This window comes from Cyclopterus lumpus, chromosome 19 (assembly GCF_009769545.1).
Source record: "Cyclopterus lumpus isolate fCycLum1 chromosome 19, fCycLum1.pri, whole genome shotgun sequence".
Taxonomy (NCBI): Eukaryota; Metazoa; Chordata; class Actinopteri; order Perciformes; family Cyclopteridae; genus Cyclopterus; species Cyclopterus lumpus.
Window position 1 is genome coordinate 8536261 of NC_046984.1, and position 17691 is coordinate 8553951.

The 17691-nt window shown below is 41.6% G+C and overlaps 1 protein-coding gene and 1 pseudogene across 7 annotated transcripts in view; one reads left to right on the top strand and one right to left on the bottom strand.

The window, feature by feature from the left end:
• Nucleotides 1–484: 484 nt before the first annotated feature.
• Nucleotides 485–5028, top strand: LOC117748720 (annotated as a pseudogene).
• Nucleotides 5029–6472: 1444 nt separating this feature from the next.
• si:ch73-103b11.2 (protein outspread) overlaps nt 6473–17691 on the bottom strand; it is a 44923-nt gene continuing 33704 nt past the window's right edge. For 6 of the 7 annotated variants that reach the window (XM_034558528.1, XM_034558524.1, XM_034558529.1 and 3 more), the window contains 11 exons: nt 16592–17333; nt 16396–16512; nt 11818–15570; nt 10818–10965; nt 10619–10724; nt 10086–10245; nt 9899–10006; nt 9714–9800; nt 9446–9608; nt 9105–9190; nt 6473–7726 (listed from right to left, as the gene is read on the bottom strand). In XM_034558528.1, the coding sequence (XP_034414419.1) occupies nt 7655–7726; nt 9105–9190; nt 9446–9608; nt 9714–9800; nt 9899–10006; nt 10086–10245; nt 10619–10724; nt 10818–10965; nt 11818–15570; nt 16396–16512; nt 16592–17333 (5542 nt within the window). In that variant the 3' untranslated portion in view covers nt 6473–7654. The remainder of the gene's footprint in view (nt 7727–9104; nt 9191–9445; nt 9609–9713; nt 9801–9898; nt 10007–10085; nt 10246–10618; nt 10725–10817; nt 10966–11817; nt 15571–16395; nt 16513–16591; nt 17334–17691) is intronic. The other variant, XM_034558527.1, reaches the window with a different exon arrangement.

Genomic DNA, 17691 nt, shown 5'->3' on the forward strand with positions numbered 1-17691 from the left:
ATAAAATATATTGGAATGTAAGGTATAATGTATGATATGTATACAATATTAAGACATGTTCACAGCATCACTTGGGGAAATTATTTTAAACAAATGGAAGAAAAATAACATTTTGTCACAAAAGTAGAGCTTGGCTGCAAAATAAATACACATTTGGCAGTATCGATCTAGAGTGTTACAGTACTTGTGTTTAAAGGCAACAGCAGAACAGTTTAGTATCACCTGGGGAAACTTTAAGGTGAGTCTCCCTGAAAACATGTACATGTTGTCATTGTGTCTGACCGGTTTAAGGGTTTCTGCTGAATGCCAATTTAGATGTTTTGAACATGAAAAGTATTGTACTCTCTCAGTTGTAGCTTTACTAAAATCCAAGTAGATAGCTCCCTCATGTGGAGAAATTATTTAAGCCACATTGTCTCTGATTGAGCTGATGACAAAATCCTTCCTCCAAAAAGCTTTGATTGACCTTGACATGGCAACGAAGCCGTCACTTGAAATAGGAAGTGCACTTGCAGAAATACAAGCCGCATCAGAGGAGCATTAAATGGTACGTTCTAATATTTTATACATTTTAGGATTGGAACATGCAGTCAGAATACTCAAATTTAGACTAAATTAAAGTTAATTTACATATAAAAATCCAATGCATAATGTAACGGAGTTGGAGTAGAAGAAGTAGCACAGTACTGTATGTGAGAAGTAGAAGAAGAAAAAAAAAAAGAGGAACATAGTTATTTACACTTGCCTCTGTTCAAGTTGTCATATTCATTTTAAAATGTTTCAAATGTAATTGTTTTCCCCCCCAATGCAATTATGGAGAGCAGAGAGGTAAAAGGTTTTTGTTGGATAAAAATAACAATGTTACAAAGTAAGGCCTGATGACTTTTGTTGTCTGACTCTCCATTCATTGCTAATATATATGACCTTTTATTTAACCAGGTAAAATCAATTGAGAACCAATTCTAATCTGGCTCCTCATATTATTAAGTAATGATTGATGCAGTATTTTTGTAGAATGTAAATAAATCAAACCACACTTTAAATTAAAATATATTATATATTAAATATATAAATAAAAACGACTCAAAGCACCTGTTTTTAGCGATGAATAGGGTGAAGCATTTAACAGTTGTTTAACAACTTGTTTGCTGCAGAGAAACCAGAATAATTAACTATTCTAGGTTAAAATGTTTTGTCTCTTCAAGGAAATGTCAGTTATGTTTTAACTTCCCCATGATGCATCTGCTTTTCTATCTTAACACATTTTTAGATTTCTTTGGACTGACCTCAGTGCGATATGTGCAAAAGTAGCTGTCAAGTAAAGATGATGCGTACTGTCCTCTTCCTGCTTCTGCTCAAGACCTCGGCCTGCTGTGGTTTTGGCTTCAAAGGCTGCTCACTGAACTTCCCCATGACAGACGTTATATGGTGCTTCAACCAAAACATTGCTAACCTCACTGAAGTCGTTAGCATGCTGCCAGATAACATAACAACCCTCAACCTGTCCAAGAACAAGATCAGGGTCATCCCACCTGGAGCCTTCAGTCAGATGCTTGGACTCAAGCGCCTGGACCTAAGCCAGAACCAGCTGGTCTCTCTAAAAGGAGGAGAATTCAGAGGCCTGGGTGTCCTGGAATGCCTCAACCTCACCTGCAACAACATCTCACACATCCACTCTCATGCCTTTGATGGACTCACCGGGCTACAAACCCTGCTTATGATCCACAACATACTTGCAACACTCTCTCTGAGTATCTTTAAGTCCCTGCCAGCCATTCAAGAAGTTGATCTGTCCCTGAACATGCTCAAGGCCTTCAGCTGTGAGGACTCTGCTGGATCCGCCACTCTTTTGCGCCTCGACCTTTTCGCAAACAACATCCAGAGGGTTAACGTGAGCTGTTTCCCTGCCCTTGAGTACATCAGGCTGTCCAACAACTCCAAACTGGAGCTGCAGGCTGATGCGTTTGCCTCCAACCCGAGGCTGAAGACTCTGCTTTGTCAGGGAGTTAAAGCAGAAGTGCTGGCGGGACTCTCAGCGGAGACCAAGAAGAATCTGTCTTGGGTCGCGTTTTCTTTGTTTGTGGAGAAATCTCCACTGACTATCTGTGGATTGTTAAAAGGAATGGACCAGCTTGGGAAAGTCGAGGTATGTGTGTTGAAATCTGTGTTTCTTTTTTTATTGAGTTTTAAATAACTAATCTGTACATTTAATTCGATACAGGTTGACTTAAAAGGATCCAGGTTACCTCGGGCTAACTACAGCCTGCTGGACTGTGACACTCCGCCCGTGGTTGTTATTGAGGATGCAAACTTTTGGGAATGTTGCTCAGTTGTCTCTGGGGAGGGGCAATACGAGCAGACTTTATCTCATCAACTGTGGGTTAAAGCAGATATCTCGTACTACATTTGAAGGCTACCGAGGCCTAAAAATGCTGCAGCTGAATCAAAATAAGCTGGACATTCAGACGGACACATTCAAAGGCCTGACACACCTCACGTTTTTAAGCTTTGACAAAGGTAAAATCCGTGACATTGACCCCAACTGGTTCGTCCCTCTGAAGTATCTGACTCGCCTGTCTCTCATGAAAAATGAAATCACTGAGTTGACACCAAAGGTATTCAGCGCCCTAACTCAACTTGAGCAGCTCTACCTGCAGTTCAACCTGCTGAAATACATCACCAAAAAGCCCCTTCAGTAAGCTGCGCAGGCTAACGAAGCTCAACCTCAGCTTGACATTATTGATTTCATCGAAGCCGGCACCTTCCAAGACCTGACGGAGCTTAAGTATGTATTCTCTGCCTGTGCATTCATCTTTCCTCAATTTTTTCTCAGTTTCCATTTATTGAACAGATTCATCTTTCCATTAGATACCTGGATTTAAGTGGGAATCGGATAAAGAGGCTGACCCCGTATATTCTGTCTGGCCTGATCAAGTTGAAGAAATTCGTTCTGTACAACAACCGCCTCCATTTTAAATCCTATGAAGCTCCTCTTCATAAACCTTACTTCTTTGGAGGTATGACTTGTTTTTTTTGCGTCAATTATTTTAAAAAAGTGATGCATTTTATGTATAAACCTGTTCATCTTTTTATTTGTCTATCTTCTATGTCAACTTTGGAGTATCTGGAGATGAACTACCAGGGGCCCGGAGGTCAAGGAATTGGTGTCATTGGACCGCATTTCTTCAAAGGTCTTTGTAGTCTAGCTCAGTCGCCATGGGGCACAGCATCCTGATCGACTTCCATCCCGACGCTTTTTGTTCCTCTGGTCAATTTGAAATACCTGTACATAGCTGGTGTTGTTATGAAAACGACCAACTTGAGCGCAGTGTTGTCCCCTCTGAAAAATCTGAAGAAGTTGACTCTTTACAGAGCAGACCTTGATGCTCTGCCTGCTGACCTGATGCCACCAGATAATACACTGGAGATTCTCAAAGTCCAGTCAAACCACCTGCACACTGTGGACAAAACTATGCTGGATGCTTTCCCAAGGTAGAAGAGCTACATGTCTAACAAACCTATAGCGACACAAAGTCCCATGTTTAACTTTATTATGGAGGGGGTCTTTAGGGGGCGATAGCAGATCAGCAGTATATGCTACATAGTGGTGTTGTACACCATCTGGAAGCTGGACACCTAAAGACGTGTCCTTTGTGTCAACTCTACCTGTACTGAAGTATATATATTTGGTGTGAATTTTATTTGAACCTTGGTGTATATTTATGTATTTCCAGATTGCGTGTTTTGGACATTACAGAAAACCCACTTTCCTGTACCTGTGATAATGCCTGGTTTAAGAACTGGGCCATCCACAACACTCATACACAGGTAATACCTGGAGACACTGATAAGTATTAATGTATGTTGTAAACCAACACAAATACACTTTCGTAAATTCCCTCTAGGTGTCCTACCTGTACAGCCTGCAGTGTGACAACAACAGGAGATCTCCTTACCTGTGGCAGTTTGACGATAAGGCCTGCTCCTATGAGCAGGTTTCCTTTACTCTCTTTATCGCCTGCTCTGTGGTGAACATGCTGTTCGTAAGTGTGTGTCTGGCCTGGCACACACAAGGCCCCACTCTGCGATACCTGCTGCTCATCCTCAGGGCGAAACTACGCGGACGTAGGAGGGGAGCAGGGGCCAAATTCCAGTACGACGCATTCATCTCCTACTGCTGTAAAGATGAGGACTGGGTGATGGGGCAGCTGGTGCCCAATCTGGAGAGGCCTGCTGTTGGTGAAGCGAGGCTCAGGCTGTGCCTTCACCACAGAGACTTCCGGCCCGGCGCTGCTGTTCTGGACAACATCGAGGCCGCCATTCACAGCTCTCGCCACACCATCTGTGTGGTGACGCGTCACTTCCTTCAAAGTGACTGGTGCTCCATGGAGTTTCAGCTGGCCAGTTTGAGGCTTTTCTGTGACGGCAGTGATGTCCTGCTGCTGGTGTTCCTGGAGGAGATACCTGAACACTGTCTGTCTCCCTACACACGGTTACGCAAGATCGTACACAAGAAGACCTACCTGCTGTGGCCTGAGGCACCACAGGAACAGGACGCCTTCTGGGTCAGACTGATCGATGCTTTGAAAGACAATGAGGGAGGAAGACGCGGAGAACACCAGTTGGCATAGCTAATTTGCTAAACCAAATGATAATTATTTCAACATACCAACAATTATCTGTACATGGTCTTTGTATAGTGTATTGTGAATTATTTTAGGTAAGTTTTGATTTACATGCTGTTTCCAATTTGATAGGACATTATAGAACAGAAATGAATAATGACATGAAAAAGCTGTTGGTAGGGCTGCAACTAATGATTATTTGTTATTTTGTAGTTCAATCGTTGTTGCAGCGCTAATAATATTGTAGAAGTAGTGATATAGTATGATATATAAGATATATATTATAATTGAGTTGTCATTAAAATGTAAATGTATATGATGCCATGAAAGAAATATGCTATAGTAATGCCATAATATGGTACGCTATTAGAAAAGTAAAAAAAATAAAATATATATATGTAAAATGTCCCAAACAATGTGATATAGTATACCATAAAATTGCTTGCTCATTATGTCCTAAACAAATCCTAATTTAGAAAGGAGATACACATTAATAAAGACAGAAGTAAAAAATGTGTTTGTAATATATAAATTAATATTAACATTAATCCATCCATCCATCCATTTTCAATACCGCTTATCCTCATTAGGGTCGCGGGGCGCTGGAGCCTATCCCAGCTGACATAGGGCGAAGGCAGGGGACACCCTGGACAGGCCGCCAGTCCATCGAGGGCACATGTAGGGACATACAACCATTCACTCTCACATTCACACCTATGGGCAATTTAGAGATCAATTAACCTGCAGCATGTCTTTGGACTGTGGGAGGAAGCCGGAGAGCCCGGAGAGAACCCACGCTGCCACGGGGAGAACATGCAAACTCCACACAGAAGGACCGCTCCGACCGGGAATTGAACCCGCGGCCCTCTTGCTGTGAGGCGACAGTGCTAGCCACTACACCACCGTGCAGCCATTAACATTAATATTAACATCAAATTAAAATGCATAATTTCCTGTGGCCAGTTGCATTTGAATATCACCACACCAGCAACACAATGCCACTAAAAGATCCAAAGTGTGTTGTGGGGAAATATGACCCTGAAATACATAAATCTAGATTTACAATTTATTTCAGTCATTACATTGCACACATAAACACTGATTTACTGCCCAGTTTATTTTTTATCTTATTTAATAATATCTTATTCAAAAGTGAAAGGAGGTTGGGTAAATGTGCCAAGAAAACAAAATTTTACTCAAAGATTTTGTGACGGTAAAAATATGTGTTGTTTTGTGAACTGGTTCAAGGGCAGAGCAATAGGGAGGATGGGGAGGAGGACAGATGGCCATATGCCTTATCGAAACCAATACACTCTGTTCTTTGTTCTTCTCAATTCTTATCCAAGACATTCACACGGTTTCTTCGTTTGTCGTCATAGTGGGCCCTGGAGGGGGGTGCATGTGCTTGTATAAATCACGATGTAATACAATGTATGAATCAAGAGATTTCGGCAGCTCACTGAGATACGTGGCTGTTGAACCCTTTTCCCAGCTTGCAAGCTTGAATAAACGGAAAGACAACTTTGATTCCTTCGGAGACTCTGTTTGTTGCAATTGAATATTTGAACCACAACTCTCCACCTGATCAAACATAGAAATCTTCCACCACAATTTCCAAACACTTCATTTATTTGACATTATACATTCAAATGAAAATAAAAAATATTCATATATATTTAATATAGAGCTAATATGCAAGGTACAAGTTCAAAACAAATCTGTGTGGCATGCATGCATGTATATAATTAATTAATATATATATTAATTTATATATATATATTATATATATATATATATATATATATATATATATATATATAAAAATTAATTATATACATATACACACACACACACACACATACACACAAGGCGTGGTTTGAATACTATACAGTGTGTATCCTTAGCTGCACAGGTTTCATGGATGCTTCTATTCTTCACTCAGTTGAGGCACAACTTGATTTTAGTGAGAGGTCAGGGGTCGGGCCGAGTGCTTAAAGACTGCTGCTTACAGTAAAACATTTCAATCTCAACACCTAAACAGTAGGACTTGCAAAGCAAAGCTTATTAGTGTTAAGAGTTTCACACTATAGCATTAAGCAGGAAAATTATGCAACATGATCATTCTGCAATTCAAATGATACTGTACGGTCATGCAAAGTCCTAAATAGTTCAGTTTTTTTTCTTCCGAGTTGATATTCTCACACCAAATCAAAACAGAGCAAACACAAATCCAGGTTTTAAGAAACTTAAAAAAATCCAGTATCACTAACAAGTCACAGTTGTCCACTAAATTTGACAGAAGTCAGGATGTTTGGTTGCACTGCAAAAATTGACTCGAAGTCTCTCCACCAATTTGAGACAAAAAAAAAAAAAAAAGCTTCCTTAAGTAGTCAAGTGATAAGTGCAATCCCACCCCTCTTTTCCCCCCTTCACGCACAAGACACTCCATTTTATAAAACTATCATACAAAAGCAAAGTAAGCATCACATTGTTTTCCACTATCAATCAAACCATAGTTATAGTACAGCAGATGCCCCAACAATCAATAGCAAACCATACTCTTACATATATCCAGTAGTTATGTACAACAGAACTGGTGCAACATTAACACATTAACATTATTAGATATAGAAACTGTAACAATAATAAAATACAGCAGATACTCAATTCATATTGTGAAATATATATTATTCATACTGTGTATTGTTGTCTATTTGGCATTTTGGAGGATCAGTAAAAATGCTGTCATGTATCCCTCTCGCAGCGTATTTGACACCTATCGGACAGATTATACATCTATTGATAAAAAAAGAAACTTTTTTTCAATTAATAAAAACAAAAGAAATAAAAAAAAGAATCAAAACAAAACTATGACAACTTGTCAGAGGCATGGATGCAGGTCCAGGTTTAAAACTGACCGTGATAAATGCATTTCCAATAATAGCCGTCAGCTGTTGCTGGCAAAGCCGAAGCGTTCTGACCAAAAACCAAGATCAGGAAAGAGAAACAAAAATTCAGACTCTCGATACTCAAATCTTTTTGGAATCCTTTGCCTCAAAAAGCTTCATACGCTCCTGCACAGTAAGTCCCTCTTTCAGGCTCTGTTAAAGGAAAATAAGGAAGTAATTTATTGTTCCTTAATGATAAGGGTGAATGCAGAGAAGAATGTTAGAAAAAGAAAAAAGAAAAACACAGACATCACAAAATGTGATTTTTCTTCTGCTCTTTTAACTTTTTTTGAGATCTACAGGAAAGAAAGTGTGTTATGGAATATGGTCATGCCACACAAAAGATACGTACTGGTGCGCACAATGCACAAATAAATTCAAAACTCACAAAGAGACAAAAGACGACAATTAAAGAAAGGCTTTTTTTACATTAACAGAGCAAAACAATGTTGGAACATAAGAAGAGAGCGCTCTCATTCCTCTAGAAAAGGATCTGAGATAGTTCATCAGTCTACTGATGAGCGACACAAATATTCACAAGAAATTATTGCAGACCCAAAGAACTTACAGAACTTCTGTTCTGTAAGCCTGTCAGCTAACAGAACATTTGGGAGTGACATTGTTAAACACTAAATATGAGTATGCTGAAACACTATCATTAGGCGTTGGGTTTTTAAAGCAATAGCTGGCATGGCTTTGTCCAAAGAAACTAAATCCAACGACCTCTAAAGCTCACAATTTCACACTTTTGTTTTACCCGCTGTGAAAAATAAATGTTTTCACACTTTGGTTTTTGTATCAAACACATAAGATAACGTGTAATTTAAAAAATGGGACTAGTATGCAGATTTATTTGTATTTCTTTTTTTTAAACCTAGCCTGGCTTCAGCCATTTCCCTTGTTTCCAGTATTCCAGCAAAGCTGCTGACTGTAGCTTCATATCTACCGTACAGGCGAGAGAGTGGTATCGTTTTCCTCATCTAGCACACGCAAAGATTACAAATAAGTGTATTTCATAAAATGTCAAGCCAGAAAGGCTTTTGGACAAAGTTTGCGAATCATCGGGTCTAAGAACTGCTAATGCTCTGTGACGTTAAACTAAGGGGGAGGAGCTACAGTCAGCTTTGGTGGTGCAGGTTGTTGGGTGGGGGAGATCATGCGAGGGGGGTAAGGGCATGCTTTGCTCTGCATCATGCTATACCTACAGCACGTCTTGGGGCAGGGGGATGGGGGGGGGGGGTCACCCCACAATGGGACTGTCAGCTATCCCATGAGACCTGTTCAGTGACAGACTGACAAAACAGAGAGATGACAAACTTACAGGACAAGAGACTTTCCGTAAAAACGTCCCTAGCAACCAACTGGTGAACACATTTCTACAGTGTGTGGCGGCTGAGATGCAACAACTAACAGCTTCAGCATCACACAGCAAACTGAAATCGAAGCTTTAGAGTGCATGGAATTGTTTCCAAATGTACAAAATGCCTGTAATTAGGGAAGGAAAAACTATTTTATTTAACTTAAAACTCACCTTTGACCTTATGCCTCTTGATAGCTTGGACGTAGTTGATCGTTCCTTTTTCAGGAAATCTGGATTACTTTTTGATTTCATGATATCTAAAAACACAATGAATGAACGCCCTGATTATTATTAACTAAAGTAGCATAATTGTTTTCTTTTTGTAATAGCAAAAACTGTATGTGGATCTAATTTGGATTTTCCAATTTAAAATGTTTTCCAGATCTCAACAACAGTGACGGAAGAGGTTGTCCTTACTCCTGACTGGCGTCAATACTTACAAAACTGTGGAGATGTAAAGAATTGTTGGGGTTAATTCAGTGGTACTGATTAAATGATCATTTCCTATTTACCGTATCCAGATGTGACCGTTCCGTCAACAGTCCTCTCGCCTAAAGCTTCTGTGGCAATGAGCAGCTTCTCCTTCAGTTTGCTGATGTCGCAGTCAGTCTTTGCTTTCACAATGCTGAGCTCTGTATAGATGTTCTTATATTTGTCTGTGGCATATTTCTTGTCCTGTTGAAATTAAATCAATGACAATGCCTCTCAGTTTTTCAAATGTTGTTATAAGACATGACACAATACAGGAAGATACTTTGAATACATGGTTTTGCTCATTACCTTTAAAGCAGACTGCAGTTCATCTTTTAAAGAGTGGATTTCCTGTTTAAGATACTGGATCTCTGACTCCTTAATTCGAAGCAACACCTACAAGATGGGGGAAAAACTCATAAGATATAAAACCAAATCTCGTGCATTTGCGTGTGTGTGTGTGTGTGTGTGTTTGTGTGTGTGTTTACACAAACCTCCAGTTCATACACATCTTTGCCCTTGGTAAGTGGTGACAGCGCCATTTCACCAGTGAAACAGGAGCGCATCCGAGTAATCTCTGTGGTGAGTCGGTTATTTAACTCCTGTTGAGCAGAATAAACTTGTGTTTTAACCCATTAACAAATGCGCTGTATGTACTTGTGCATATATGTGCATTCAAACCTGGTTGTGAGCGTTCAGCTCCTGGTTCTCTCTCTGACACTGCCTGAGGGCCTGCCTCTCGGCCTCCAGTGCCTGGGCCAGGTGAGCGTTCTCCAGACATTTCTGAGAATACTGCTCTGACAGCACCTCGAGTTCTCTGTGGATGGACTGCAGCTCTTCCCTGGAAAGTCAGAGCATCACATTATCACCAATTCTCATCTGATGTTTACCAAAACAGCCTAAACATGAGTGGATATTTTCATCGTATGATAATGACTTTCCCAAAAGCCTTTTAAAAAGGTGCTCTAGTAATTCGCCGCAGACGAGCCAACAAAAACCAAACTGACAAAATTCTGTCAATCTCTCTAAACCATACTAATAAGTGACAAAAATATTCTCAACCTTAGGACTCATCATAGAAACCTGAATACGGTTTTGAGGGTTTGACCTTTATTTTATTTTTATTTTTTTTAAATCAAATAAAAAGTCAAATGATAAGTAAGCTCTTTTACAGGAAACCTTTGTGCTTCTCATTTGCAAAGTTTAAAACATACTCGTATTGTAAACGAAGTTCATCAATGTCCGAGTTCACTCCACTCAGTTGAGAGCGATGGGTCTTCTCCAGTTCCTCCCTGTGTGCATTCTTCATGGCTTCAATAGCTACATTTAAGATAGATCACATTCATTTAATCACTGCATGTTGGTCTTGTTTTAAAGTACAAAAAGAATTGGTGGTAATACAGTTGTCTTTACCAGCAATTGTGGCAGCCGTCTCCTCAGCCAATAGTCTCTCTCGCTCTTCCATAAGTTTGGAAATCTCCCTCTGATGCTGCCTCTGGAGGTCATGGACTACCTTCTGGTGTGTGTCTTCCATTGCTGTAAAGCCACGTTCACACGTGGCCTAGGGGAGGAAAGCATGAACAATCTGTTATCTTGAAATTTATTTGGAACTTAAAACCTATAATCTAATTTGTGACCATAGATTCAGTAGATTCTAGTAATAGTTACTATGCTACATGGGATGTCATGCAAAATTAGTGATAGAAGCCATGCAAGCTTTTTATGATTTGAAGGCAAGCTATGTTAGAATGAGCGCTGCACAATTGTTATTAATATACTGCATTTCCTTCTATTATTGAATGTGGGAAATGGCATGTTTGTTAATGCCCAAATGAAGAAGATATCTTGGTGGCAAACAAAGCATTTTACACTAAATTCACTCTGGGAGAAACATGAATGTCTGTACCAAATGTCAGAGCGATCCATCTAATAGTTGATAAGACTACATGATAATTCAGGTCATCCGCAGTTATAGGAAGCATCGCCTGGGAGCCCCGATGTCTATGCCAAATATTGTGCAAATCCATCTAGTAGATGTGGAAATATTTCACAAGATAATGAAAGTTTACTTGACTCACTTAGTGGCTGTAAATCTAAAGTCCTGGACAGTGGTTATTGAGAGATTTCCAGTCATAAATATAATATAAATATCAAATAGAAAGTGGTGGATGAAAGCCTGACCTTGCCATCCCTACAACTAGATGTTAATATAGGATGCAAGCCAACTGATGTAATCAAGGTTGCAAGTTTCATATATTTAGGAATAATTTAAAATCACATCATTTCCCAACTCTAAACTCTCCGTGCACTTTGGCAGATTGTTAAACAAAAGCAGATGGTTGTTAAGCTATCTCACTATTTATATAGTAAAAAAAAAAGTCACTACAAAAAGGTAAAATGAAAGAGCAAAAACCTTAAGACTTTCAAAGTCTCTCTGGTATTTCTCTCTCAGGCTGGCCACATCTCCTTCTAGGTGCTTGTTCTCCAGTTCGTCCCTCATGGTGCTCATCTGAGCCTCCAGCTCCTGGACACGGTCCTTCAGAACCACCATGGAGTCCAACTCTGACATGGTCTGTGCGTCCTCCCTCTTCCCCTGCTCCTCCTCTTCCATCGGTGTCGCGGCCTCATCACAAGGAAACAAGTGGGAAACCAGAGGATCCTTTTTGTTCGGTTGGTGCTTTCGGATACATTGAATGTCTTCCATATACTGTGAATTTAACTTTTCAATCTCCTGTTTGTGGATATGCTGGAGCTCACAGATCCTCTGTTCAAATTGCTCCTCCAGTTTCCTCACATGACCCTCGCTCCTCTCCTCCATGGTGCCCATGTCCACTAGCAGAACTTCTAGCTTACGTTGACTGTCGGCTGTCGTCTCCATGAGGGCCAGCTCGGTTGAGGCACGGCCTTTCTCTGCTCGGTTCAGCTCTTGCTTGTGCCTTTGCTTCAGCTCTTCAGTCTCCTTCTTAAAATGTTCTTCCAGGAGAGCCAGTTGCTTCTGCTGCTGGGAGAGCTGGTTCACACGTTTGCTGATCTCACTCTTTAATGTGTGGTTCTCCTTCTGGAGAGTGGACACCGTTTGCGTGAAGTTCTGGCGCTCATCCTGTAGGGATGTTTCATATTTCTCTTGGATTGCACTGACATTGCGGGCATGCTGCTGGACGAGAGCGCCCATGTTCTGACCCGTCTGCTTACACCAGCCCAAGTCTTGTGCATGCAGGGCCCGTAGCCTGCACGCCACATATGCCACTTGAGCCTGGATTAGGGCTTCGCGCATACAGAGCGAGGTACCTGTGAAACTATGTGAAGTTTGGTGGCCCAGAAGAGCACAGATCATCTTAGCCAGTCCAGGATGGTGTTCACCACGTTCTATCTCTTGAGCATACTTATGGAGGATGGCCGCTTGTCTTTGAAGCTCATTAGCCAGGCTGTCATGTGCATTTTGCAGTGATTCAATTGAGTCGACGCCACAAGAGGGCATTTCTCCAGCCAATTGTCTGTCTACAATTTCCTCAGCCAAGCCTCGAGCCTCTTCCATTTCAATCTGCTCCATGTAGGGAGCAAGTTCAGGGGGGCGAATGTCGGCTAATTCCGGTTTACTAAACCCAAAGTTATTTTTGACTTCTTTTATTACATTTTTCAAATCAGGCCTTTTGGACGCTTCAATAATTGTTTTCAGAGCCATTTCCCTTTGATGGAGGTTATCATGGGCATGCGTCAACTCCTTTTTCAGTATTTTGAATTTCTCTTCATAGCAAAGTTTAAGGTTCTGAATAGAGTAGGCTAGCTCTGCTTTAATGATGGTGTTAAAAATAACTGTAGCATCAACATCTGCATCAGCTGAAACACTGCCCTCTTTGGATTTAGCATCATCCGTCTCAGCTTTTTCCAATTCTTTACAGAATGAACTCTCCAACATCAACTTCCTGGTCAATACATCAGCATAAACTATAGCCAAGCAATCTTTATCACCCTTTTTAATGTTCTCCATGTCTTCCCATATCTCAGCAAGAGATTGTAAGATGTCGGACTTTGAGGTCTGTATTAACAGAGCCATCTTGTTCAAAACGACTGCTTCAAACGATAACGTTTTTGCAAAGAGGTGCAAAGCTTCTTTATCTAGAGTCTCTGGGGTTTGATTTTGATGGACAACTGGGGATTGCTCTTCTAATGTCTTATGTCCTTGTTGGATGTACAGAGATGCATTGAACAAATCATTCTCTATATCTGACAATGAGTGCAGCTGTGAATCCGTGGTATCGTATGAGCCACTGAGAATAATTCTGACTTTCTCTCGACTATTTTCCACACACACCAGGGCCTTGGCATAATGCTTATTGGCAGCACTACTATGTATCCCACTTTCACAACATAACTCCTGAGCAGGGTTAGGCTTTGCTTCTGTCATCTTTAAATCAGTCTTTGAAATGCCCTCTGCTTGGATGGATCGTTGCTCTTCTAGATTCTGGGTGAGGTTTCTTAGTTTATCCTCAGTGGCTAACAGTTTAGTCTCTAGGGAATGTATGATACAGATGAATTTCTCTGGGTCACTACTGTCAGATAAGGTGATATCAGAGGAAATATTTCCTTCACTTACATGGATGTCTTCATTTACATCCTCGTTAAACTTTTGTCTCATGTCTGCAAAGGTACCGCTCAAAAGGCTTGTGTCTAGGCCCTCTAGATTTATGTATTTTTGGCACTGAATACTGGAAAAACGTATCCTCGGTCTCTTGGCTTGAGACTCCTTATCATCTGGGCAGTTATCTGTATTTGATGTATTGTCAAAGGAAAGTAAGACTTCTTTGTTTGCTGATAAGGAGGCCGATGTTTTAAGCCTCGACTTCTTACTCTGTTCAGGGATTTGCTGCCTTTCTACGCGGAGGTCAGCATAGCCCAGCTGCAGGGCATTGAGATGATGCTCGAGCTCTGCTATGCGGTCCTTTGCAACCACAAGCTTGGCTTTCAGATCTTTTTCAGCACCGCAGGGCTCAACCTTATCTAAGATACTTTGACTCATTTGACAAAGAAGCTCCTCCTTCGCTTGCAACTTCTGTTCCGTTTCCTCCAAGCTGCTGCCAAGTGCAGCCATTTTAATAAGGGCCTCTTTCAAGTCCTCTTCCTTACGCTCCACCAGCCTCTCATACATCTCCTTTGTCTGCCGGATCTCCTCCTCTTTTTCTCTCAGGAACTGGCTTATTTTCTGAAACTCTTGGGTAGCCCTCTCATACGAGTGCTCCAGGGTGTAGTAATCAGCCTCCTCCGTTTCGAGACGATTGCGGAGCTTATTCACCTCACGGTCTGCTTCTGCAATCTGGTTAAGAAGCTCCTGACAGCGGCAAGTGAGATGGCCTTTCTCTTCTTCTAGCCTACGCATACTCTCCCTTAGTGACTCTACCATGTCTGTCTTCTGGGCCAGCTCCTCTTGCAATTTCAGCATTTCCTCCCTGCATTCCTTTCCTCCAGAGGCCTGCCTCCCTCTTAACAGGGCCTCCACGTGCTGCTCAGCCTCTAACTGCCGGCTCTCCATCTCTTTCTGTGCACTTTCAGCCTCAGCTAATCTTCGACACAGATTCTGCCTTTCACTCTCATGACTCTCTTGCATGCTATGCTGCTCCCTCCTCAGACGCTCCTCTTTCAGTGCCTGACCCTCTTCAGTTGCACTTAGCCGAGCAGTCACCTCTTGCAGCCTCTCCTGCAGCCTCTGTATCTCTCTCATGTGGTCTCGTTGCAGGGCCTGCTGGCGCTCCAGGTGCCTAAGGGCCTGGTTTCTCTCCAAGAGGCTGGCCTCTATATCACGGAGTCTATCTTCACTGTCCTTTAGCTGGGCTCGGAGGGTGGCCTCACCACGGCCATATTCCTCTTCTTGTTCCGTTGAACGCTGCTGCTCTAGCTTGAGCTCGTTGCGCATTCTGGCGACAGCATGTTCACTGGCCAAGATTTCAGCCATTGCAGATGCTAGTTTTGCCTGCAGAGCCTGAATACCAGCCTCATGGTGGTCCACAGCATCCTGGGCTTCTGTGTAGCTTCTCTTTAGTGTCCGAATCTGCTGCTGAGCAAGGTCCCGCTTGTGCTTTTGTGTCTCCAGCTCGCCATGCAAATCTTGATTAAGCTTGTGTAGGCATTGCCATGGCACTCTGTGCGGTGAAGAGGAAGGGGGTGTAGCATTCTTGAAAAAGATTGATGAGACAGTTTCATTAATGACATCACCTTACTTCCCCTACCATATACGGAGAACCACATCTCGGGGGTAACCAGGAAAATAAGTTTTCTCCTTTCTTGATATCAATCTCTGTTTTTTACAAGCTTCCACTGTGCTTTTTCAGAGGTGACTTGGGGGGAAAAAAGTGGTGGGTCACTGATATAGTGATACAAAGAAAAAGAAAAAAAACAGACTAACTATTTAACTATTGCAAACTTAATATTATGTGATTCAAAAAGGACATTTAGTCTCTTTGATAAGTTCCATATGACTTAAAACTGCACAATGTAAAAAGGCATTTAATTAGTTAGAGTATGCAATTCTGAAACGCCAAAAAGCATGCAGAAATCAAGCTTGGAAAGGGCACACAGACAAAGCAAAAATGGACAGAGAGAAAAAGCACAGCGCAAGGTTTCTTAATCAAGTTTCTTACCTGAAGAAAATCAGACCAAATCAGTTATTTCCCCAGGAGATGTGAAACTCCGTAAAAACAGTTAGTGAAAACTCATGCTAAGAACACCACAACCATGCGGATCAGTTTCAGAGAATAAGCACCCACACCTGTTAGTAGAGTTTTATACAAGTTACTGTTGCCACACATCTGATCTATCATGAGCAAGTAGACTGTCTCACAAAAATACAATCTAGACACAGTTGATAACATTTACTGCACGTTTAAACAATAAATGTATACTACCTTGGAAAACCTTTCTTTGTAAAATTGCAATGCCATTTGTATCGTCAATATTAAAACACATACTAATCCTGCACGATGGATGGTGTGTGTAGTACCTGCAATACATAGCCATCTCTGGCACTTTGTTCCCTCCCTAGTGCGTCTTCCAACTGCTCTTTTAAAACATTGTTTTGCGTATGTAGTCTGTCCAGCTCCTGCTGCTTCTGTCCCAGCTGAGGAAAGAAAAACACAAGAACATAATAAATGAAAGATGCACATAAATATGTTTAACACCACACTAAGGAAACGCACCTCTTTGTCTAGCAGTGCAGCAAGCTCATGTGCAGGCAATCTGTCAGAGTCTCCTGAAGCTGTGTTGATCTGCACTTGCTTCTCTTCTCTTAAGGGTGTTGTCTCCACCTGATGCCATTGCTGCTCAATCTCCTCTTGGACATCTGAGGTTCTGTTGTCTTTCTTATCTTCACTGGCAGGATGGTCTACTTCCATCTTTCCATGCTCTTGGCATTCAGGTATCGATGGCTGTACCGGTGGTGAGGTGTTTAGCGTGGAGATCATGGTAACAGTAACACTATTTGGCATGTGGGTTGCACTGGTTGTACTACGTGGAGGGACACTCCTCCTGACACTCTCTTTTTCTGCTTCTACTGTCATAGAAGGTGGGTGAGCACCTGACACAGAAGAGGTTTGGAGGGAGGAGCTAGAGATAGGAGAGGATGCTAATGAGGAAGGGGAAGAGGAAGGAGAGCAACAGGAGGACGTTGTAGAGAATGATGAGCTGAGGTCGACTGTGTCCGCTCGTTCCTTCACAGACTTTTCTGTCCGTTCCATTTTGAATTCACACCAGTCAAAAGTCTTGGAGCGACCCTCTCGTCTGCGCTCACGAACTCGGCTTTTTCGGAGCTCAGAGGGAGGGGCAGAGGCATTGATGCGGACATCAGACTCGGGGGCCTCAGGACTGGGACTTGGCTCAGGGGTGACCTGTGGACATGGCTCCAACATCACATGGGCTTTTGTCTTCTCGTCAGCGAGAGATCTGAATGAACAAAAACACACAAAAAAGAAAGATATGTGTAAGATAATTTTAACAGAACGCAAGGATGACACATTGACATCTAGATACAATAGTGTTACATAAAGCTTTGCAGGACAAACAACAATGCGTACATTTGTGGCAGAGCAGCATCATTTCATTGTGCATTGAAAGCACGAGAATCAGTGAAATGCATCCAAGTCAAAGCATCAAAATGCTTATATGGAACACTGCATTACGCTGAAAGCAAATCTGGAGTTAACCTCGATGATCTGAGGTAAGCCTGGTGGCAGACATTTGCCTTTAGCTGCTATGTAAATGCTATTTGTGTACAGTAGTAGCTTAATGGGAAGAATGTGTT